The 24,882-nt window shown below is 37.5% G+C and overlaps 1 protein-coding gene across 1 annotated transcript in view; it reads left to right on the top strand.

The window, feature by feature from the left end:
* ARID4B (AT rich interactive domain 4B (RBP1-like)) overlaps nt 1-24,882 on the top strand; it is a 94,794-nt gene that overhangs the window by 64,336 nt on the left and 5,576 nt on the right. Inside the window, exons 16-21 of the mRNA XM_009891151.1 lie at nt 9,407-9,655; nt 16,318-16,402; nt 17,267-17,459; nt 19,876-21,087; nt 22,969-23,076; nt 24,459-24,674. Coding sequence (XP_009889453.1) covers nt 9,407-9,655; nt 16,318-16,402; nt 17,267-17,459; nt 19,876-21,087; nt 22,969-23,076; nt 24,459-24,674 — 2,063 coding nt within the window. The remainder of the gene's footprint in view (nt 1-9,406; nt 9,656-16,317; nt 16,403-17,266; nt 17,460-19,875; nt 21,088-22,968; nt 23,077-24,458; nt 24,675-24,882) is intronic.

The following is a 24,882-nucleotide window of genomic DNA, read 5'->3' as shown; positions in this document are numbered from 1 at the left end:
GAGCCTTCTCTTCTCCAGGCTGAACAGCCCCAACTCTCTCAGCCTCTCCTCATAGGAGAGGTGTTCCAGCCCTTGGATCATCCTTGTGGCCCTCCTCTGGATGCGCTCCAGCAGGTGCATGTCCTTCTTATACTGGGGACTCCAGAGCTGGATGCTGTACTCCAGGTGGGATCTTACGAGAGTGGAGTAGAGGGGCAGAATCACCTCCTTTGTCCCGCTGGCCACACTTCTTTTGATGCAGCCCAGGATCTGGTTGCCCTTCTGGGCTGCGATTGCACATTGCTGGCTCATGCTGAGCTTCTGCACGCATCCATGCTGATTGATGAGGTGTTCTATCATTTCCTTTATGGAATGGGCAGGTTTTCCTGTTTCAGTGCAGAAATCCCCCACAAGTGTTATTGGGCAGCCATGCAAAAAAAAAAAAAGCAAAGTTTAAGACAATATAGTCCTTGGTAATCCCCAGTGCGTTAACATTTTATATTCCTGCAATTAGGACCTTCATATAGTATGATTTCAAGTGATAAGAACACAAAAATGGCTGTTACAGGTCAGATTGAAGGTTTCTTTTAATACGGTATCTTGTCTTCAACAAAAAACAATCAGAGATGCTTAAGGGAGAAGCTATTACAAGAGGGAAAGCAGATGATGACACCTAATTACACTTTCACAGCAATCTGTATATCAGGGCTGGGTTTTTTGAACTTAATACCAGCTGTTGCCTGACCACTAATTCCCTTGTTCATTCCAGCAATCTTTGCTATTTAGTAGATCAGCTGTCTTAATCTTCTATCTAAATATCATTAACTCTTAACGCTTTTTCTGGCCCATTAAGAGCTGTGACAGAATGACATAGTTCAGTGTATCAATTTCTGATTCGTAGGTAATAGTTCTTTTTTATTTTATTATGGGTTTTGATTTCCATATAACAGATTCTGGAAGGATCCTTCTGTAAAATGTTTTTGTCTTCCTAAATATTTTTATTGAGATTCCATTGGCAATTTCTGTAATTCAGAAATGTGGTATACAGAAAAGTGAAATTTACCTGAACTCAGTTAGAACAGCCTTTTCTATATGGATGTGATTTCTTTTGTATGCTATGTGAGTTTTTCTTTTAAAAGACCAATTGCTGGAATTTGTTACATTTGCTACTTTTAAGGTGAACTAGATGAGTTGTATTATAACAGGTTTGCTAGGTTTTTGGAATTATTAAAGGCTGATTTTACAATGCTACTTTCAAAATATATAATTGAAGAAACTTGGCACTGCTTAGAGAATAGCAGTTTTTAAAGTTGCCTAAATTGTATGTTTGTTTGTGACATTACTTTGTGTTTATTTATATACTTGAAAATACAGTGGCTTAATACTTACCATGCTACTATAGTAAATGATATGTAAAATTATAAGATGCATTTGCTTTTCAGTAATCCTTTATTGTGTTGGGTTTTGTTTTTTGGTTGTTTTTGTTCTGGGGGTTTTTTTTGTTTTGTTTTTTTTTAATCCTGATTCATGTCCATTTGGGTTATTTATGACATTAAAAATGTTTTGAGTTTTCTTACTTTTTATTTATGAAAACAACAAAAAACTGTAGAAAATACTATTTCCTCTTAATTTTACCCAACTCATCTAATTGTACTTGAGTGAATTACTTTTCCTCTGCTTCTCTTCACTCATCCAGTAAAAACTCTTCTTTCTAACCTAGTATTTTGCTGTTGTTATTCATGAAAGATTGTAACGAGTGCTTCGATTAGAAAGCATAGCTCTAAAAATAGATGCAGGTGCTGATGTGGTCATTGCTGGGGATATGTTTCAAGGAATAATTTCAACATTTGTTGCAGTTAATAGCCTGTAAGCATTTATAAGCAGTAGTACTGTAGTAGTGCTGCTAGTGTGATTACTTTTCCTTTCTTCCCTCAGAGATTTAGACAAAGTACAAAATGCACTTGTGTCAGCTTTAAACAGTTTTTAAAAATGTCACTGTCATCCTAAATGCTAAACAATGTTTTTAGTGTTTATACCATAAAGGCACAAAGGGGTTTTGTGAGCCTGGTATGCTGGTTGGGACCTTGTAGTATACGTTGTACTCCTCCTATCCCAAACTTTATGGGTTAGAGGTGGCAAAGGTTATACAGAGGGGGAAATGCTGTGGTCTGAGTTCTTTGTTGAACTGAAATACAAATGAAAAATGCATTGTTGGAGATGGAAAACTAATCGCACACACACAAAAAAAACCCCAAAATATACTCAAAATAGGTCACTGTGGACTGAATTTTTGTCAGTATATTTAAAATGTATTCCTAGAACCTTTTTTAAGCTACCAATCATCCGTCTTTCACAGTTCTAACCAAATGGCCAAACAAACTAATACTCCACAAGGCAAACTTGTAGAGTCTGTTATTTGAATATGTCTGTAGGATTTTGGGCATCTTCATATAGCTTATTTGTACGTAGACTCAAGGAACCACGAGGACAGAAAAACTTCTAGGTTTCTTCTTGTTGAATTTCTGTTGCGTGGACTGGATCTAGTTCCCAGCTTCCAGATCTCAGGAAGTACTGCTGGAAGCCAGGGTTGTTTATTCTCCACAGGTTTTGTTTCTCTGTGCAATCCCATGTGTCTCAACCCTTTGAGATTGCTGCCATTTGAATCCTATGATCCCTTCTGCACAGACTTTAACAATATGATGAAAAGGAAGAAAGGCTGAATGTGGTTCTCTTCCTTTCTTCCCCAGAGTGCCTGTTTCTTGCCTGGTCGTGTGTCTGTGAACACTGAAAATAGAGACTGAAAGGCAGTTTACCAATTATTCTAGACATGCTTTTCTTGTGTTTTTTTTTTTTTTCCTCTGACTAGTGGAAGATGCATGTGCTAGGTAGTTTTACGCAACTTGTAGTCATATAAACAGTAAAAAAGGGCCAGTAATGTGTTATTTCTCATTGGTCTGTCCCAGAGAGATCTTGACAGAAATGGCTTTGTAAACTCGTGTTTTTCCCTAACATACAAAAGAGTATTCATTCTTAGTGAACGAATAAACAAGAAAGTTTAAAATCCTCCTTATTTTGAAGTTCCTGCTAACTTTATGTTGTTGAAGTAATGGTCTTCAAATGTAGCATTGTATACTTGGTGCAATTTTCCTTTGTAGCATCCAACATTAACTGTTGTAACTATTCGAAGACTTGAGTCAAAGCCAACAAATTGAGAACCCCTCAGCTTTTTGACAGAATGAACAATGTAGACAGTTGAACCTGTTCCGAAGAGACTGTGGCTAGGAGCCTAGTGGAATTTTTAAAAGGTGTGGGGGTTTTAAGGTAATAAAATAAAAAGTAAGTCTTTAAAAATTTCATAGTAGATACAGTTTGTGAACTGAAGTGTAGGTTAATTGCTATTTAATCAATATTAGTAAATTTTTTTCCCCAGATGATTAATTTAATGCCAAGGTTTGTTTGTTGATTTGTTGTTTGTTTGGGGTTTTTTTTTTAACACTTTGCTCTAAAGCACCCGGGACAGGCCACTGTCAAGAACTTTATACTGAACTGAAAGATTAGGTGCTCAGAATCCAGATAATTTTTGCTTTCAAACAAAAATTGCATCAGACTTGTATATTAGTAGTACTTGGATTTTTGAGGTGACTGGGCAGAATTCTTTGAAGCAATCTCAGTTACAGTACAGAAAGATTGCAGGAGGATTTATTCTTGTGGTTTCATTTTTTTTGGCTGAGGTGCTGCCTTAACCCTAACACCAGGAGGGACTGCCATCTCTGGATCCTTACCTTGCCCTTTCTCACCAGGCTGTCATTTTCAGTACTCACAAATAGTCCTTACTCGGTCTTATGAAACTTTTCTTTTTTTTCTTTTCTTCTTGAAAACTGCCTGCTTTTTTATTTCCTCTAAGGAACGCGTGAACAAATGTTCTTAAAAAATACTTTAGAAACCTAAACATTTCTGGTTGTCTCATACTGCCGGTTTAGGTCTTCATGGTATGGTTTTCTAGGAATTGGTAATGTCATATTTTGACAGTATCAAAAGTAGAAAATGCTAAACCTCTTTGGCTAATAACCTTGACTGGAGTTAAACCATTCATGCACATGCAAGGCAAAAATCGTAATCTTAGAGCTGTTATGTACATGGTTACATGCAGTAATAGCATTTCACCTCCTATAAGCAGTAGGAGGGAGCTAGGAGTAACAAAAGCAGGAGTTGAGAGCTGTGTTAAGATGGGCATTGTTTCATGTGAGGGTTTTTACTAGGGTTGATTACCCTTGTAGGGTAGGGTGACTACCTGCTGTGCCTGTGCTGGTAATGGCTTCTATTTGTACAAGAGTTAAACTTTCTGGAAACACTTGATGGGGATTTTCTGAAAGCAATTTACAAAGGGATTATGTAATAGGCAGAAGCTCCGTTTCACATATGTGAGATAACAGATTGTTAGAGGCAATGTTTTCTTCGGTTCCGTATCTGTTAAGATGACATATCAAAGCTTTATGGTGATGAATCTAAAATGGTAGCAGGAAGGTTAAAATGTTTTAGAGTGAAGGAGAATTGATACACAAGGCATATCTTCTAGCTTCTGGATTAGTGTTGAGAACTATATCTTGAGATAGCTTTCTGCAGTCTGATTAAGGTTTATATGGAATTGATTAGCTTGGGAGAACGGAGAGAAGTGTGTCGTGTTCATTGCACAGTTGGTGTCAACATCTGGTCTGAATCTTTGCTGGTGTATATGCAGAAAAATACATTTTTAAGAAGTGTACTTCGGTAGTTTCATTTACAGGAACATATTTCTGTGCTCTTATTTGGGATGTGTGTTCTATTTATGTAATCCAGCTGCCCTTGTATTGGGAGGAAGGTTTTTGTATAGTCACCATGTTTTCAGAAACAGAGTCTAATCGATTTTTTTTTTTCTTAATATAGAATATGCACTGATACATACATATAGATAAAGATTGCTTTTGGTACAGCAATAAGCTGCTAATGACACAATGATAGTGTAGAGTGGCAGTGTAAATGTATCAGTCCTGTGTGTACATCACGTTGAATGGAAGGGAGGCATCTTTGATGTGGAAAAAATGGTTCTGTCATCACATTTTACATAGCCTATGGTCACTACAGAGATTATTAACCATGGTAGCTGTCACTGAGACTTACGTGCATGGGTGAACCCTTAAACATTCGTCCAATACTAGAGGTTTTCAAGCTGAGTGTGAACCAGTGCCATAAAAATGAGAAGTGCTGTACTCCTCAGCCAGACTTTTGAACCATCCATTATCGTTTTGAGGAATGTTTCCAAATACTTAAACAAAATCTTGGCTGAATGATGAGAAGCAATAACGTGAGGTCATCTCATTTGCCTTCACTGTGGCAGCAGAGGAAGACACTGGTTACAGAGTACATTCTTCTACTACCCTCAGATGGGATTCAAAGCAAGTTAGTGCCCTTCCCCTTCCCTCAGAGCGATGGACCATAACTGTGTGTTTACTCAGGTTTTCTGTGTATATAGACAGAAGCCCTTGGAGCTCTTATTTTTAGGTTTTCTTTGCAACTGCAGAGGGAAGACAAACACTGGTGAATTTGTGGGGGGGTTGTCATTTTGTTTAACTAAAGATAAGATTTTAGTGTCTTGGCATAAGTACAGGTCTTAGAGGCCTCTCTGCCTTAAAACTTAAGGGAATCTTAATATAGCTGTGATTGAGAAAGACTATGAAGGAGACTTGACATCTTCTAGCTCTGTATTATGTGAACTAGAGGTTAAATAATGCTCTAGGGGGAGAAAAAGGGAAAAAGGAGGGAATCAAAAATAGAAGCTAATTGCTAAACTTGAAGTGTCAATTACACTGGCGTTTATTTCTGCTAGTGGTTCAATTAACTGTAATGACTTAATTGAACCAATAATTGAAATAATCTTGCTTCCTCAAGTTTTGGAATAACTCCTGAAAAAAATAATCTTGCATTTGCCACCTCACCTGCTGTGTGTGCCAGCATGGCGTGTCAGGGGAAGTGTATTGGAGTAGGGTTAGGTTTGCTGCAAAAGAGGGATTCTGGGAGGCAGATCTAATGTGCCAAATCACACCCTGTCTCATAGGTTTCACATGGGCTTTGTGACAACGCTGTGTTTAGTGCCAGAGATTGTGGGTTGAAAGACATTTGCATGATATTGCAGTTCCTTTAGCGGGGTAATAGCATGCGCGATTTCATATGTTAACAACATCTATTCGGTAATATGCTTACCCTTATTATGGGTTTGTTGGTGTTAAATCCCTATATTGACTAAGAATTATCTGCCATATATGTATTTTTGAACACTAGCAGTATTTTTAACCTTTTAATGATTCCACAATGTCCTTTGGAACTAATGATAAGCAGTATTTGCATGATCTAAATGTTTTAGTGGTTTTAACAAGTATTTTTGCATTTTAATTCATTAATTCCCTGCTTCTGGAGGTTTATGTTCCCATTCTGTGGGAGATGGCATGAGGATGTTCTGTAGTCTGCAGTTGTCATCGGAAATGCTTTCGAATCCTTCTGATAAGCTTTCTGGTGGTACTTTGGTTTCTGGAGCGCAGTTACGCTTGTATTACTGTGTCTCTTGTACAGCGTGCATGCACATCTGCTGCTGCCTTGTTTCATTGGTTGCTGCTTGGGTTGTTTAAAGTGTTGCAGCTTTGTGGCAAATATTGCTTGGTACTGTTTTTAAGTTGACAATTATTATCTGCTGCCAAGAGGCTTGTTTGCTTCTTTCTCCCCCCCAACCCCGCCGGTGGGATTTTGACTAAACAGCATTAAAGGAAATCCGGTGTTCTCATGCGTACATACATAGACAAATGAGGTTATATGACTATGCGTGCTGGATGGCTACAATCACAATCTTCTCTTATAAACCTCTGTTACATGGCAGTCATGGCTTCTCTTCATCTGCACTGCCAGGTTTGAGCTTTTTATGGCCTTGTAAAACAATATATTTTCTTCCTTGCAACCACTGGAATATATTTTGGGGTTTGGTTTTTTTGTGTTCCAGGAGCTATATGAGTATGCCATTTTTTCTGCTCCAAAATGATAAATGTTCTTTGCTTTTGTTTGGTTTCCTAAAATCTTCAGCTTATGATCGCTAACTAAATCACTCCTTAGAACACTTTTTAATTCCAGCCTTCTCTACTTCCATTTTGCTTCCTGACATTCCCTCCATCTATGTACACTCTGCTCTTCACATCTACCAGACCATCCAAATTACTCACCTTGGCAATGAGGGTTTCACACGTCTCTTCCAGAGAAGTTCTGGTATTGTCATGGAGTCTTTGTAGAATATCTGTTGAGGACACCAAGAAAGCCATAAGGTGATTAAGGAGAGAGAGACTCCAAACTTGTTCAGCTTCCAAAGAGCCACTGGCACCATAATTGCCAGTGTCTGGAAAATCCTGAATCTCCCTCATAGGCGGCATGCTTTTCCTTGCAGACAGCATTCAAGGATTGTGCCACTAGTTCTTGGGGAAGAAAAAAAAAGAAATCGGGCAAAACTTGGTTCGTTACAATTTTGAAAAGGCTTGTTAGTAATGGGAAATCACAAGCTCATCTTGTTCTCGGAGCAGTGGTGGCTCTGCTCCTGATGCCAAGTTTTTTAGCTTTTGCACGGTAATAACTGTTCAGCTGAAATTAGCTAGGAGTTTTGATTTAGTACAGCAGAGAGTAAAATTTAAAAGCATTTAAATTTCTGGTTGGTGCTTTCTGTTGTTAGCTGTGGAATTGTGTTCAGGAATTTTTCATATGAATCTTTGGAGACTTTTCGTTTGTGATTCCTTTGGGAAGTGAATTTTGCTATGTGATGTGTAGTGGAGATGAAGTGAGCTTTCAGACCTCATTCATTTATGTTGCATTTTTAAATCTGGTGGTTTTAACTTCACTAGCAAAGTAGCTCAGGGAAAGTATATAGTAAATTGAAAATCTTCGTCTTCCAGAACAAAATTGTCTGGTTCATGCCATGTATACCTGAATAGATGTATCTTCTGTGATTTGATTTCGTTAGTACAGCAACAGAGGGAATTTTTAGCATTTGTCTCATAGTGTATGCACACACATATATAGGTATTTATATATTTGTGTGTATACATATGTGGCAACATTCATTTCTGAAGTAATTTCATTAAATCAGTGTGCTTATGCTACAGCTGAAATTAGCTTATTGTTTTGAATTCTCTTTTGCCAGCTAATTAGCTAACAATACTGCAGTGTTACTTCTACAAAGAAGCATTTGAATAATTGAAATGCTATGTGATCCTTTCACAAAGAGAAAGTAGCTTGGTTTATCTGAGTATTTTCTACTGAAAATTTCATGGAAAAATTTAGATTATTAACACAGACTTTTGTGTTTGTGAAGTTAACTTAAATATTGGTGTGAATCAGACTTGGAGGGGCACTTATCTTTTCTTACCCAGTCTGTAATACAGCCAAACATGTCTGTTCCATGTCTCAGGTTTTTAAATTGTTAGTGATCTGTGGTTATTGTGAATTTAGTAAGTGGCCCTAGACTGTTCTGTATTGCACGGTGTGGGATTAGAATGATGGAGGGCTGATAATGCTGGTTTGTAAAGCTATTTATTCCCCCATTAACTTTTGTAGTGTAGTCTGCCTCTGGTTGGAGATAATTTTCAGAACAATGGTAGCCCATAGCTACCATTGACTGAGACTAGTAAGATTTGTGGATTCTGAGTGTTTCTGCAGATTGGTCCAAATACCTAAAAATGTATTCAAGATTAGCTTACTTCTGAAAACAGTGAACACCTGCTTGTGTATTTATATAATAATTAAATGCAAGTTTGACTTATATTTAGACGACTTTTACCGTAATTGGCAAGGAGTGACAAGGTCATAAATTAGTACAGGTTGCTTGGTTTGCTAAATAATCTTGAATAAGGTTGGGGGTTTTTTTGCCTAAAAACTGGTTTTGGATGCAGTCACTTCAAGTTGTTGAGATAGAGATTACGTATTATAATAAAGCAAGGATATGTCGGGGAAGTGAGCTTCAAGAAACACTTGTCAAACTTGTAGTTTGAAAAATGGAATTTAGGGAACTTTATATTGAGAAGGATGAGTCTGAACTGAAAAAAAGCCCTATTTAAACAAAAGGACTGCATGAAAGAATCATGTAAAGATGAGTTTGAACAACTTCTGCTCATACAGATTTTGATGGATTTTTTTTTTTTCTTTTAGTCAAGTCATTTTTGCACCCTACAATCACTGGATTTTGTGTGTATTGCTATATCCTATTTTGCTGATATTCTCGGCCATAGTGCAGTTTCACATATTTGGAGCCTGCTGTTTCCCAGTCTCTAATGCATCCACAATATTTATCAATATATGTGGTTTGGAACTGAAAAGCTTAATGAAGTATCTCATATTAACTCTACAATTTTTTAAACCTTTCAAGAGATGACACGAATAAGGAAGAAGATGAAGATGAAGAAGAAGCAGAGGAGGAGGAAGAGGAGGAGGAGGAGGAGGAAGACAACAATAACAATGAGGAGGAAGAGTTTGAATGCTATCCACCAGGCATGAAAGTCCAAGTGCGGTATGGAAGAGGGAAAAATCAAAAAATGTATGAAGCTAGTATTAAAGATTCTGACATCGAAGGTGGAGAAGTCCTTTACTTGGTGCACTACTGTGGATGGAACGTGAGGTAACTTGAGTTTTAGTTAGTGATTACTTCTTGAATTACTTCCAAAATACACTTGTGTATTTTAAAAACTAAATTAATAGACATCTGGAGTCCTAAACTTTCAATATTGGTGTTCTGTGAAGGTCATTGTACTGTATGAAACTATCAGTATCTAACACTATATAAATGCAGTACTTTAGTTACAAAATCATCTCAAAATGGCTTGTTCAAAGAAGGCTTCCTTCATTGCCCATCTTATTTTTAGATCTCTGCATACAACGTGACAGCTCACTCTTTCACAAATTCCTCCTCTGGCTCTCTTAAGCCAATTTTATCTCATACAATATTTGAATAGTGCACTTAGCTGAGTCTATATACACACTCTTCTTCAGCGAAGCAGAAAGTACACTAGCACTATGGTATTTAACGAGAGAAGTACAAGATTCCTAGCGGCAAACTAGTGTGCCGCAGATAATTGCATTTCATTCAGATCCGATTTCCACCCCTCCCCACCCCTTTTTCCCTCGTGGCTGCCTCAGGCTTCCAAACAAGACTCTTCTTAGCCTAGTGGCTTCTTATGCTTTTCTTAATATGTGCAGGTGTATATGCTTTTTATTATCCTTAATACAGCATTAGTAGAAGTATTAATATATTTTTGCCATTTCAGACCACTTTTTTTGCCATTTAAAACTTGAAGCAGCTTTGAAAAGAGTAGAGAAAACTAAAGCTTCTAAGTGGATTTTAAGCCCATTGCTAAGTCTCCTGCTTTTTTCCTCAGTTTCAACGCATCTGTTCATTGTCCTCAGCTGTCATCCTGTAAACTTTATTACTGTGTTTATAGATCTTTAAAAAAAAAAAAAGACTGAGGCAAATCTGCATACTTGCATACTTTTTATTTAGTTATTTTTCCTCCTCTGGAAAATCTGAGGCTCTTGTGACCTTATTCTGTCATCTGGACTTTGATTATCATCCTACCTCTGACCAAGAGGGCAGGATGAATCTCATTTATTCAGTGCTTGCAAGATCTGCTAGCAAAGGTCACAATTACAGAAGCATGATACTTCTCTCGCTCCCTTGAATACACCTCTTTACATCTAGGCCTGGTGATTTCCAGGACCACCTAAGCCACTGATGAGGAGGAATGTCTTGATACTGCCAGTTTTGATAACGGTCTTTTGTAGAATTTTGATCTATGTGTAGATTGATCTACAGGAATATGATCTTTCACATAAACTGTCCTCAGGCAACATTTGTAAGCATAGTGGGCAGTGGGCTATGAAGTCAAGATACAAGGGGAGATGCTGTCTGCTCAAGGTGGGATTTGGAATGTGACTAGTGTTTCGATCATTATTGGGGAAGACTTCTTTAGGAGCTTAATTTGCTGAAGTTTGCATCCTATTTGCTGAGGATTACTGTGTACCACTCCAAAAGGTTTGTTGCTTTTAGACTCTTGTTTTGGAATTCATGTGTAAACATAGAAGTTATTTTCCTATTTGAGTAAACATTATACTCTTTACACATGCTATGAGGTGAGATGGTCAGTTTTATTTAAGCAGTATCACTTTAAATCTGAAGAAATGAGAAGTCAAAAATGAGCCTTCACCTTGGAGAGATCCCAGCATTCTGGTTCTTAAAGGAGAAATCAAGATCCTGGTTTTTGAACTCTGCATTTTAAACAAATACGTGGACTGATATCAGAGGCGTTACTTCTGTGACTAGGATATATTTGATAAGAAAAGCATTTTTAGTAAACTTGCACTCGTTTGAGAGGTGCGGGGAGTCGCTTGGTCTTTCTGGCAGCAAGACTTGCATTTCTGTTCTTACCTGGTGTTTCAAAAGAGCCCTCTGAAAGGGGCTGGGAGAGCAGGATTCTTCACTGAAAAAGCTAGCCGTGATTGAGATTTTGCTACAGGACTGTGTGTGGACTCCGCTAAATGTAGCTATTTTTTTGAGTCAAGTAAAATTACTTAAATTTTTCGAGTTGTCAGTAAGAGTGGCTAAGCCTGAGCTTAAGGCAGCATCTAAACACTTTGGTATTTTAGTATTGTGAAGACAGATCTTGTATGATGTAATAACTCGATTTGGCTTTTAGTCAGTCACAACCTCGAAAAATAACTGCTTTAGTTCGATAGGTCGCAATTCCCTCCTCTCCCTATTCATTTTAATTTACTTTTAGTGTTTAGCAGGTACAAGTACTGTAACATCAGGTCATGGGACGTTTTTAATTCTGTCATTCTGCTATCCCTTATTGCTGACTTTCCTGTTTCCCCTTTTGGTTGGTATCCAATTTAATGGCCTGTTCTTTAAACCCGTAAGTCTGAGCAGGAATCCTAAATAACTACTAATGTTTCTTATCACAATATAACTTAAGTATAGGTGTGGGATTCAGAATAATAGTGTTTGTGTGTGCATGCACATATGCTTTGGGGTACTTTGAATGGAATTTAGTAAACTTGGTATTCATCTTTGTTAGTTTTTTTTTTAAACTCTCTGGAACCAGTGACGCTAAGCACTGTGGAACTTTTTTTTTTTTTTTTTTTAAACAGTAATGGAATTGTTCAAAGCCAGGTTGGATAGGTCTTTGAGCAACCTGGTCTAGTGGAAGATGTCCCTGCCCATGGCAGAGATTTAGAACTAGATGATCTTCAAGGTCCCTTCCAACTCTAACCATTGTATGATTCTATGATTCTTAACAGCATCATACAGCTGCACCACTTTATGCTACAGGATCTAGTTGTTGGCTCCTGAGAATCAGGTGACATGTGTCTGTGACAAAGGTAAAGAATTGTAGTGTTAAGTGGAGCCTGACTGGTAGTGAAAGGGAATGGTAAAAATCCTGACCCTGTTAGCGAGAACTGTTCACGTTGCCATGCGTTAACCAGAAAAAGCTTGTGAGAGAAAATGTATTTCTTCTAACAGGCCAGTCATGTTCCGAATTATTTTTGCTTTATATGGAACTAAAACTTCCCTGGGGCCTACAGTGCTAGCTCCTTCTGTTGTAATTTTAATTTTTAGCTGCCAGTGCAAAGAAACGTTCATTGTATAAGTGACGTGAATTTCTTCTGTAGTGTGTTCCCAGTAATTAAAGACAGAGGGTGAATGTTCAAAAAGAGTTCAGGTTGTTTTAACTCTTGTATGTTGCATGGTACAATATCACAAGACATGCTATTCTTGAACGTTTCAAGTGTTTGAAACCAAGACATTACTTTCAACATTACTTTGTTCAGAAACCTGAATATGGAAGTGCTAATTTCTATCTCTGTTTGTTGAAGCGTTAACAATATACAGATTTGTACTTAGCAGTCAACCGCTGAAATTAAAGGAACAAGCGTAGCCAAATTTCAGGTTTTTGAGTAGTGTATGTTGGGGGGGGGGGAGGGGGGAGATTATTAAAAAATAAATAATAAAAAAACCCAGAGGCCTCATCTAATATGCCAGTATTTGGTTATAAGACTAAATCTACTTTCTGTGATCACAGCCAAAGAAAACATTTGATTCTTCCTTGTTAGCAGATATGGACAGCATACTGGAACTTTTCAGTGAATTTGCCGAGGCTTGCTAGTTCCTTTATGTGAGTTGTCTTCCTGAGAAAGCGGTAGCTTTGCTAGTATAAATCTAGAGGCTGGAAAAGTACACTTTCTTCCTTGTTTCCCCTCTAGTACTTCTGCGGACAATTGAATATGCAATCTCTGAGAATATGTTGTGGTTTATTTTAGCTTGCAGTCAGTACATGTGGATGTAATAGAATCAGTATGCAAAGTGCCAATTATTTTTTCTACTATATAGCTATTCATTTCATTCTTCCTTTTTTCCTTTATTCCGTATTTTATTCCTTAGTTTTCCTTTATTCCTTCCTTCTCATTCAAAGCCACCTTTCTGGGAGACATTCATTTTAACCAGTAAGGCAGAAAAGCTTCTCTCCTTACTGGCTCATCTTTGTTTCTTCTGAAGGCATTCCAGGTTTTCATATGAAACCTTATTTAAAAAATAGGTAAATAATAACTTCTTATCAAATCCTTCTTCTTGGTTCTCAAACAAGACTGTGCAGACTCTTTTAGGAACACCTCCCCATCTTACCTCCTTCCTCTTCACACCCAACTGCTTGCTTTAGGGAGTTGAGGTATGCAAGTCTGGAAGGTTGCACTGCAGTAAAACAAACCAGGTCTTCTGGAAGCACATATTTCTTGTCATGAGAGCAAAAGAACTTCCTTCATAGTGTTTTTGGTTTTCTTTTGTTTTGTGAATGGCTGTCTAAAGCAAGATTAGCGATGAAGTGAGTTTTCTTGTTTTAATAAGGTGCAGTTCTGTAAAGAAAGGCTCTATCTGTCTGAGTCACACACACCACCGTTCAGACGCAGCTTGGCATCTGGTGCACTGTACAGCTTTCAGGGTGCTTCTCTGTCATGCAGTAGAGGAGAATGTAATTTAGGGTTAGGTTGTCAGCTGTGGCTTGGGATGTGCCCCTTTTGCAGGATCTGTTTCAGCCTGGGGTCCAGTTGTCACAGGTTTAGGCATCTAATGTGTGAGTAGTGAAAGGAACTCTGCAATGCAAAGGTGTGAAGTGTGGACATTTGATTCCCTGGAGAAGATTGAAGATTTCTGTGATTCTGGTCCTCTTTGCAGGGTCTGACTGCTGTCCCAGGTGCAGTCAGGAGTAGAGCAGGATTTGCTCTGGCCAGGAACTGTGGCTGTCGCACACAGTGTTTCCAATATGTGCTCCTTGGGTTGAGGATTTGTGACCACTGCTTCTGATATGTAACATTTAAGACCCTGTGGTATCTACAGATACTCTCTTGAGATTCTGCACATCCTCTCTCCGTTTCAGTGTGCTGCTTAGTCTATCAGCTGTCGCCCCAACAGGCACTACCAGTACCTTGAATCACAAACAGTATGTGCAGTGCACAGACTCTGCATAAGGGCAAGGTAGTTTTCTTACTGGAAATGCATAGAATGAGTGAATACAAATTCTGTATTTTAGCAACATGGTTGAGGCAGAAAGGACACTGTCAGTATAACTGCTTTTCGCTGTGTATTTGTCCAGTTCTAGTGCTGTTTTCCTGCGTGTATTTAGACCTAGTAAAATATGTGGGTTGCACAGTCCATTTGGCAGTCTACTTAGTAGTATTCCTTTTGGAAAGCATGTCTTTGACTTGAAGGAAGATTATGTCAAATAGGGTTTCCCACAATCTTACAGAACATGGGATTTTGCCATACTGGAAAGTACTCTGCAGAGTTGTATTTCAGTTTTGGAGAGAAATCTGAGCCCGTTCACCTACATATCACCTGGTAATAGTACAATTACAGCTGTGTCTGCAGCAGCATAGGTCATTTTGGCGTGTTGTGGTCTGCATGGTCTGCTGCTAGACTTTGTGATTTTTATTGTCACATGGAGGGGAAAAAACTGCAAGAAATTGTTTTGGAAAACTATTTTCAGAGACTACTGATACTTATTTTTTCACTGTATTATTATGTGAAATTTAAATTAATAAAATACAGTATTTAGCTTCTGGAATCCCTTGCATAGATCCTAACTTAGAGTATGCAGGAAAGCAAGTTAGAAACTTGCATATTTTTCACTAATCCTGTTTAACTTATATGTCAATATTGTAGATACAATTGGCAGTAGTTACAAAGAAGCTGAATTGGGACTGTATCAGCGGTTGTTGTATATATCAAAATGGTAGTCAAGCAAGCTCAGCTGGAAAGCCAGCATGGTCATGAGTGCATTGTGCTTGGCTTCGTCTTGTACTAATTCTCTAAAAGTGTGTGGTTTGGGTTTTTTTGTTGGGTTTTTTTTTGTTCGTTTGTTTTTAAGTTGGTTTCTTCCCCTCTGTTTTCCTGTTTACCCGGGGGGATCAGAATTTGTGTGGCCGTACATTGTGGCAAAAGTTAATACATACTAATTTTTAACTGACCTATTTCTTATTCAGATGGTTCTTGAATTCGTAGTTGAAATAGGATAGCAGATTATGCTTATTGGGAGGAAAAAAAATATGTTTGAATTGATTCTTGTGGTTTTTTCAAAATGCACAATGAAACTGGCAAGTACAGTACCATGGTTACAGCGTATTCTCACAAAGAATGTACTTCTCTGATCTTGGATTTGTATTTAACAGGTCCAGCCTTAGATAAGACACCTGTTGTTAATATCTTGGTGCTATTTCGTATGTTTTTGTCTTGTATCATAAAGTTAATGACTCAAAAAGTTAGTGACTCCTAAGTGTTAGTCACTCCAGATACTTGCAGACACTCAGGCTCAAAAGAGTTTATTTTTGTTAACTGGTCACATTTTATGTAGTTGTAAGAATTTATTTTATTGTTAAGGTTTGCCAGTATATATATGAAGTATCCATCTTGGAGATCCATACCAAATTATCATTCTGGTAGTTTCTTTTACATATATATGTGGATTTCCTGCTGTTCACTGCAGACTGGAAAAATACGAGCTTTCACTCTTACTCATCAGTGTAAAAAAAACTGCGTCCTGTATGTCCCAGCACATGAAGAATTGAACCTTAGCAGAAACTTCACATACTGAAAATTACACAAATTACTTCTTTATTCAAATTCCAATTCAGTTTTTATATGGCTAATAATTTTCTTGTTCGTCCTTTAATTTCTTTTATGATGATGTGATTATCTGCCTAAAACCATAAATGTGTACAATTTTTTTTTGCTTTTAGGTATGACGAATGGATAAAGGCAGACAAGATAGTGAGACCAGCTGATAAAAATGTACCAAAAATTAAGCATCGAAAGAAAATAAAGGTAATTTATCTCCCTTTTTCTCTCTTCTTCCCCACCACCTTTGGTCTAATAGGTTCTTAAGTACACACACACACACACACACACACAACCTTTTGATTGGCCTACAAATGCTTGACAGTAAAAGCGGCTCCCTAGCCTTTTAAGAACTAAAGCTTTTTTCATCAGGGTTTTAGCTTTTCACTTTGGGGTGGAGAGGGGAAGCTTCTCTAGCTTCTCTTTCCTTTTTTTCTATATTTTTTAAATGAAATTTATGTGTGCATTTATAGAAAACAAACTAGAAGGATCCATTTTATCGTCAGGGGTGGGAGCGAACTCTGGGGGGTGAGATTTGGGGAGCACCTTCTACTGATTCTGAAGAGCAAACCTATGACTAGTCCGTGTGTATGTGACTATCATTTCATAGCATTTCTTTCAAAATTCATTCTTTTAAAACTGATATTTAGGCTTAGGTTATGATGTGTTCCTTGGACAAGTGGGGTGCAAGGAAGTTTCTCCTTCTGCCACAGACGTCAGCGTTCCTCCTGTCCCCCTCAGCACTACGGAACCTCTGGAACTTGAGTTTTGTTCTAGAGCTCCGGGTGTCATAGCCCTGCCCTGCCACTGCGGAGCCTGGCATCCTGCGGTGTCACTGCTCCTAGAGCGCTGGCTATGTTTGCTGTCCTATTTGTTTTAGTGTTGACAAAGTTCCTGTCTTTGGTATAGATGTCTTGCATGGGCTGTAGAAAGGTATTTGTAATCTTTTCAACAAAGAGGAAAGCTTTCATTTACAAGTTTAATGTTTAAGATAACTGTAAGCATTGCTTAATTGTAATCTATGTTAAGATGTATGCTCAAATGAGAAGTTTTTCATCTTTTCTTTCACAGAATAAAACTGACAAAGAGAAGGAAGAGAAATATTCTCCTAAAAACTGTAAATTGCGACGCTTGTCAAAACCACCCTTTCACACCAGCACGTCACCGGAGACTGGGTCCAAACTTGACAGCACCGAAGCCAAAAATACTGAACAAGCTCCAGTTAAATCAATAGAAATTACTTCTATCATTAATGGGCTACAAGGTATTGTACTTAAACTTTTTCTAATTCCGTAAAGGGCCTTTAAACAGTAGTAAATGACAATCTAGAGCAACTGATACAACTGTACACTTGAGCCTGTCTGGCTAATTATAACATCATCTTCAGAAATAACCCTTGAACAAAAGCATTATTCACAGTGGATTCAGTGTATGTTAACAGTCTTAAGAATTACATCCTTTGTTTTGCTATCCTTTTTTTGTTTGGTACACAGCAAAGCATTTTTGCTTTCTATATTATTTCTAAATTTTTTATTTTTTTGCTTTCTATATTATTTCTAAATTTTTAATTTTTTATTTATGTAAATTTTAGGACCCATGATTTTTTTTTTTTCCTTGAAAAACAGAATTAATAAAGCTAGGTTTCCTATTAGCATGGCTGTTGTTCCTAACATTGTTATCCCCTTCCCACACATTTACAGCAGCATTATAATAACTAGTTGCTTATCTTCATCCAGAAAAAGAATCATCTGTGGTGTGGGTAGTTTGGGTAACCACCAATTTTTATGAAAATTGTATGAATTTAATAATATTTCAGATTTACGCGAACTGGGATGACATTGGCCACTGGGTTCCAAATTTGTAGGTAGAATAACAGTCAACATAATCTATTAAGCTTCATTTCCTTAGGAAATAAGAAACAAAAAAGCAATTTGTGGTGATAATAATGACACTATTATTAGTGCTATAATTAATCTGTAATTAACTTCTGATTACAAAAGCACAATTTGGCATACACCCTCTAGTATTTTGGAAAGCTAAATGTTTTCCATATTACGTAATTAATTTTGAGAAATGCTTTTAATTGTATGCAGTCCTTTTATCATTTAAGTCCATTTAGATTCATTCTGGGGATTAGCTTTTTTTTCTGGTACTTGTGGGTCTTTGTTTTTAAGTATGAAAGGCTCTAATGTTTTACTCTTTCTTTTTCCTCCAATTTTAGAGCTGCTTGCTCAAAACTTTTTACAGGTCTTTTTCCCTAAACTGGAATGATTAATGCTATTGTATTCAACTTCCCTTTGAAGGGCACAGCAAAGTAAATAGGTTGAGAGGAAAATTTGATGGACCTGTTTTTTGGTGTTTTTTTTTAAATGTCATGTTCTTGGCTTTTATTTCAAATGGGAAATAATCGTAGTAATCATAATCATTATGTTATCATAGTAATGTAGTTTTGTTCCTCTACAATATGAGAAAGGCGAGTGCTGGAAGTCCATGTTAAGTGACAGAGTTCTTGGAACTTTAGGCCAAAATGTCTACCATAAATGTTTAATTAGAATAAAGCAAACAACACTGAAAGGGTTGTGTAAAACTTGCTTTCCAATTGAGTCTTAGAATAGAATCCTGCCTATCTTAAATAAACCAAGAAAAACACCTGAGGCAACATTTCCTCAAAGTATATTGTTCTGTATACCTCTTCTGTCTGTTAGTGTGCTCTTCTCTAAGTTCATTGTATTTCAGTAAATCTTTTTAAAAAAAGTTAATTCAACTTTGTTCATTTCAGTGAATTTTCTTGACAGTATTGCTTTTCTTTGACATTGGTTACATTATCTTTAAAGAAGTGGTGAGTTCTAGTGAGGAATTGAGAATGAGAGATGGGAAGTAGGATAAGAAGATTTAAACTACCTATGCCAACAAAAAAGGATGAGTTACAAATTGAGCAGTTACCCATATATTTGAGCCAATTCTCATTGTTTCTTCTTGTATCCATATCTTTTCCCGATGAATGGGCTTGTTGTTGATTCCTTCTCCATTATATCTTTGTTCTTCTTTTCTCAGTTCCTTTATTCCTGGCCCTGAATTTTCATACTGTTGTCCTACACTGTTATTGTTCATATATTTCTCCAAGTGCCTTTCTTTATTGTTTTCACTTCCTTTTTCCAGGCTGGTCATTAGGTTGGTTTGTTAGAGATTATCCAGTGTCTTTCTTGTTCTGTCCTTTTCGACTGTGGATTCTCCAGGGAAAATACTGTCTCTGTTCTGGGCTTTGGAAAAAGGGCAGATAATGGTAGTATTTGTAACCCATAAGAAATATTTAGAGTTTTTATATTAAGCACATCTTTCCATTTCTGTTTTCGTTAATTGTGCAGAAGTTTCTATTTTATGGATTGACGCAGTCTATGCTTTCTACACCTCTTCAGAAGTTCCTGGAGATGAACTGTATAATACAGAATTTTCCTAGTTTCTAATCTAGCCATTATACCTTCTAGTTGAACAGGAAATAAATTTTTGAAGTCTTCAGGAAGTACCATTTATTTAAAATAGATGTTACTAGAGATCCCTGTAGCATGTGTTCATATCTGTACAGTTTTCTTTAGGTATTTTTTTTAAATAATTCTTTGTAACCAGAATCAAGACAAACTTTTCTTGTTTTGTTTTGTTTTTTTGAATTTATTTTTAATTAGCTTCTGAAAGTTCTGATGATAGTGAGCAGGAAGATGACCAAAGTGCCCCGAATGTACATGCTGATGGCAAAGAGGAATCTCAACATGAAGCTGTAAGCCAAGATAAAAACGAGCTCTGTGTAAAAGAAGAACAGAGCAGTTCATCCCTCCCAGAAGAAACTAAAGCTCTGACAGATGTAGTAGTGCCCAAGTCGGGATCCAAGTCTCCTGAAAGATTGCGAAAAGAGATGGAAGCGTTATCTGAAGATACTGACTCCGATGGAGAAGATGAAGCCACAAAGAAGAGAAAGGATGTGAAAAAGGAGGTAGTGGATAAAACAGCAAAACCACAGGTAAAACGTGGTAAACGAAGATACTGTGTTGTAGAGGAATCTTTAAAGACTGTGTCACCTAATAGAAAGGATGAGAAGTCCAAAAACAAAGACTCCCTTAGTTTAGAAAACAGCAGTAACAGCTCCTCTGATGAAGATGAGGAAGACAAATCTAAACTGAAAATCAGTCCAACTAAAAAGTACAATGGACTAGAGGAGAAAAGGAAGTCTTTACGGACAAGTACTTTCTACTCGGGATTTTCTGAAGTGGGAGAGAAAAGAATAAAGCTTCTAAATAACTCTGATGAAAGACTTCAGAACACCAGAGCAAAGGATCGAAAAGACGTCTGGTCAAGTATTCAGGGACAATGGCCGAAGAAAACGCTGAAGGAACTGTTCTCAGACTCTGACACTGAAGCTGCTGCCTCCCCTCCACACGCTGCTCCTGAGGATGCTGCAGCAGAGGAGCAGCTTCAGACTCTTGCAGAAGAAGACATTTCTTTGCCTAGCTCCGAACTTGAAAAATCTTTGCCAGCTAGTATGGACGTTAAACCTGTTGAGGAGAAACCAACTGAAGTGGGTGAAAAGAAAGTTGAATTCCCAAGCAGTGGCAGTAATTCAGTGCTAAATACTCCTCCTACAACTCCTGAATCGCCTTCATCTGTAACCGTAACAGAGTCCAGTAGACATCAGTCCAGTGTCACTGTCTCTGAGACGCTGCCACCAAATCAAGAAGAGATACGAAGCATTAAAAGTGAAACAGATAGCACAATAGAGGTGGACAGTGTTGCAGGGGAGCTGCAAGACCTCCAGTCTGAGGGAAATGTTTCTCCAACAGGTTTTGATGCCAGCGTCAGCTCCAGTAGTAGTAATCAACCAGAGCCAGAGCATACTGAAAAAGGTAAAGGAAAGGCTAAACAGAGCTGTCTTCAACCTAACCAGCTCTCGTTTTAACATTGCTGATGTGTTTTCATTCTGTTATGGTTACACTGCTGGAAGGTTAGTTGTTGGAGGTAGTAGTAGCCTGCTGTCTACTTCAAATATATGGAAATGGCATAATCATCTAGTGAATAATACAGGGAATATAATCTGCAGGAAGTTTCTTGGTCTTTCATTAGGAATTGTGATTGTTTCAATGAGGAATAAAGTCTATAACAATAAAGTTTAGACCGGACCTGACAAGAAAACCCCAGAGAAAACTGTAAAATACACTGTATGAGGAATACTTACTGTAGCAAGACGGATACATTTTAAGTACCTTGCTTACAAGTAGAACATACTGTTTCTTATATAAAATTCCGATTCTCTGTAAGCTATTTATTTGGGGCGAGAAAGGGCCAATTATGTCATACTTAGGCAACCATTTCAAATTTGCGCCTTGGGAAATTAATATTTTAAAAAAATACAAGTCAAGATGATAACAAACATTGACCTTATTAGCTATGTTTCACTTTCAGATGTGATTTTGCAGATCGAATTCCTATGCTGAGACCACTAGAAAATAGTCATGAACACTTCCAGTGCATGTGCATATGATGTCAGTGTGCTGCTGCCTGCTTTTTAATTGTTTGCAAGGCTGGATCCAAAAGCTTTTTTGTGAAAGTCACCAACTCTTTTACAGTTCCATCAAAAGTACAGCTACTTTCACTGTCATAACATGCCTAAAAAATTATTAATACAAAGGAAAAAAAAACCAAACAGAACAAGTCTGAATATAATCCTGAGATGGAGAAGTGATTTCTTCATCTCAACAGACTTCAGTTAACTGAATTTTCTCAAAACGCCCTTAAGGTGTGTTACCTTCATCATTCTGTTCTTTCAAAAGAATGCAACAAAATGTGTTTCATTAAACAAAGGGGAGAGTTTGGAAGAGGTGAATATAGAGCCCTCAATAAATACACCTGTATTGCTTTGTTAATTATAGATGTGTAGGTTTAGAACTTAATTTGTTTGCCTTTTTTATATAAAAGGAAATTATTGCCACATGAAGAAAGTTTTACACTATTGCACAATATTACTTTTATATGCATTAGACCTTAACTTCCTCTCCGATTTTGTCAGCATGCTGCCTGTTGTACAGTATGGGTTTCTTAATTTAAATGGCTTTGTTACAGGAGTAATTTTTAATCTGTAAGTCAGGTGGTTGTGGAACAACGTTTGAACAGCTCCTAGTTTGCTTTTTTAACAGGTGTACTAGAATTCCTTTATCTTCCTTTTCTACTTCTTCCCCTTGTAGTCACAAATACCAGTAGACTTTTTCCTTTGTTTTTTTGTTTGTCTTCTTTTTTTGTTGCCTTGTTTTTTAACATTATCTAGGATTTTTTTAATACTTTCAATTAATGTAATTACTGATCACAAGTGATAGTTTCATTTTTTTCTCGCAGCTTCCAAGTGCAACAGGCAGTTCTTGCTAAGTTTTTCAAGTAAATGTATTCTTGTTCAATTTACAGAATTAAAAAAATAAAAATCCATGTGGTTCAAGAGAAATTCTGGTGATGCATACAGAGAAGTTACTTGCAGTCATCTTACATGTACACTCTAACCAACAAACTTTGTCTGCTTTCCATCCTCCTTCACCTCCTCTTGTCAATATAAGTAGAAAGCTGAGCCATATTAAGGATAGGTAGGATCAGTTGGATTGTTGTCTACAAACTTAAGCTCTGAAGTGGAGTTTTTTGAGACTTTGACAAAAACACACAGAAGTGCAAGTGTTTGTTTAATTTCCGTTTCTTTCATTTTTCTTTTTTTTTTTTTTTCTTCTCCCCCTCCCCCCCAATTATAGTCTGTACAGGCCAAAAAAGACTTAAAGATGCTCAGGGAGGAGGCAGCTCCTCAAAAAAGCAGAAAAGAAGCCACAAAACATCAGTGAACAACAAAAAGAAGAGTAAAAGTAAGTACAGCTGCTCAGTGTGAAATGAAATGTGTGAAAGTACTGTGTCATTTGTTTGAACGATTGTAGGAGATGAAGTCTGGAGGTAAAAAATGTATTAGGACAAAATGTTCTCATCAGGGAATTCTTAATACTGTTTAAATGAAGAAACTACTCGTTCTGAATGCCAAAGTGTTTTTAAATGTCTTGTGTTATTTCTGGGCCTATTTCTAAGCGGTCCTTAATATCATGTAATTCAGGAAGACTAAGAAGAGCAAGGATTTCACACTAAGTAGAGTTGGGCATGATAGCTGCATGTTTTAGAGGAGACCTGGATGAAATTATACTTTGTATTTTCTGGAAGATGAGTTTTTAGAGGTTAGTATCTCTTCCAGTAGCAAGTATGAGAATAATTCCAGAAAAATATAGGCTATGTTTTCTTCCTGTATCATCTTTTACATCTTCGGTAAATAATGCAGCTTTTGCGGCTTTTTTGTAGTTGTAGAAGCTAATTAGAATAGAAACCACAGTACTGGGAAGAGAAGCTTAATAAAAGCAGAGGTGTATTAGAGAGACATATGCACATGTGTTCAGGACATAGCAAGATCAATTACTGCCTCATCTCACTGTTAATAAAAAATACCAGGGAACAGTAAGCTGGAGAGTGATCTGTGTAAAAAAACACAGTTAAAGCAAGGATAGAAAGCGTGTGCTAAGCTCTCCCCCTCCCTTCTTTGTTTTAACAGCTTGTACAAAAAGTCTGTACTTTCTGGTCTGGTATTTGCTTTCACCCCATCCAGTCCTTCATCTTCATTGATCTCCTCTTCACATTCATCCTTTTTTCATTCCATTTCAGAAATCTCCTCCTAACATAATCCTTATCACTTCCCTCATGGGACCTATATGGACCTTGAGCAGTTGTGTTGTATTCAAGAATCTCCTTACAAGAAGTGTGTCCCTACCCCACCCCGTTATATTCTTGCATGCACACTTTCAGCAATAAACTTACCAGTATCCAGGATGGGTTGTGGAGCCACAGTCTGGGACTGTCACCCACCCTCTAGCTCTGTCTGGTTCCCATAGGTCCACATAATAACTGTGCATCTACTTGCACAGCAACTAACTGGACGGTGTTTCCAGTGCAAGGTTTCCTTTTCGCAGCGTGCCAGAATTAGAGGGGCCCCGTTACATACCTGTTTTGTGGTCCTGTCTTTAGGCACTGGTTTTGCAAAGAGCTGTGTGGCAAGCTTCTATACCAGGGTGGATTATGTTGTTTTAGAGTAAAAGGATTTTGGTCAAATAAACTGTTATGTGAAAATCAGCATGGGGTAGCTTCTCATAAGCTTCCGTTTGGGCAGGAAGGTTGCTTTGTTTTGTAAAAAGATATTTTCTTGTTTCCTTAGCAAACAGCAGTGACAGCGAAGAACTATCTGCTGGTGAAAGTGTGTCCAAGTCTCAGCCTGCAAAATCGGTTTCTACTGGTGTGAAATCTCACCAAACCAAAACACCTGCAAGAACACAATCCCCAGGAAAATGTGGGAAAAATGGAGAGAAGGAGTCTGATCTCAAAGAACAGAATAATCGTTTGCCCAAAGTTTACAAATGGAGTTTTCAAATGTGTAAGTATTTTCTTCAAAACACGCCTGGTGTGGTCTTGCGGTGTACTATAAGAAGGCTTTCTGAATTTTGTGTATTTTGGTTTTTTCCCCTAAAAATTGTTTTTTTTCCATCCTCAGTTTGCTTAATTTTGTGATAAATCCTGATTTTTTTTTTCTTTTTCTTTTTTTTGCAATTGCAGTGCAGGAAACTGCCTATATCACGCTCTTC

The sequence above is a fragment of the Charadrius vociferus genome, unplaced genomic scaffold (assembly GCF_000708025.1).
Source record: "Charadrius vociferus isolate BGI_N301 unplaced genomic scaffold, ASM70802v2 scaffold78, whole genome shotgun sequence".
NCBI classification, from domain to species: Eukaryota; Metazoa; Chordata; class Aves; order Charadriiformes; family Charadriidae; genus Charadrius; species Charadrius vociferus.
The sequence above is the reverse complement of the archived record's forward strand: the minus strand, read 5'-3'. Positions and strand labels throughout refer to the sequence as shown.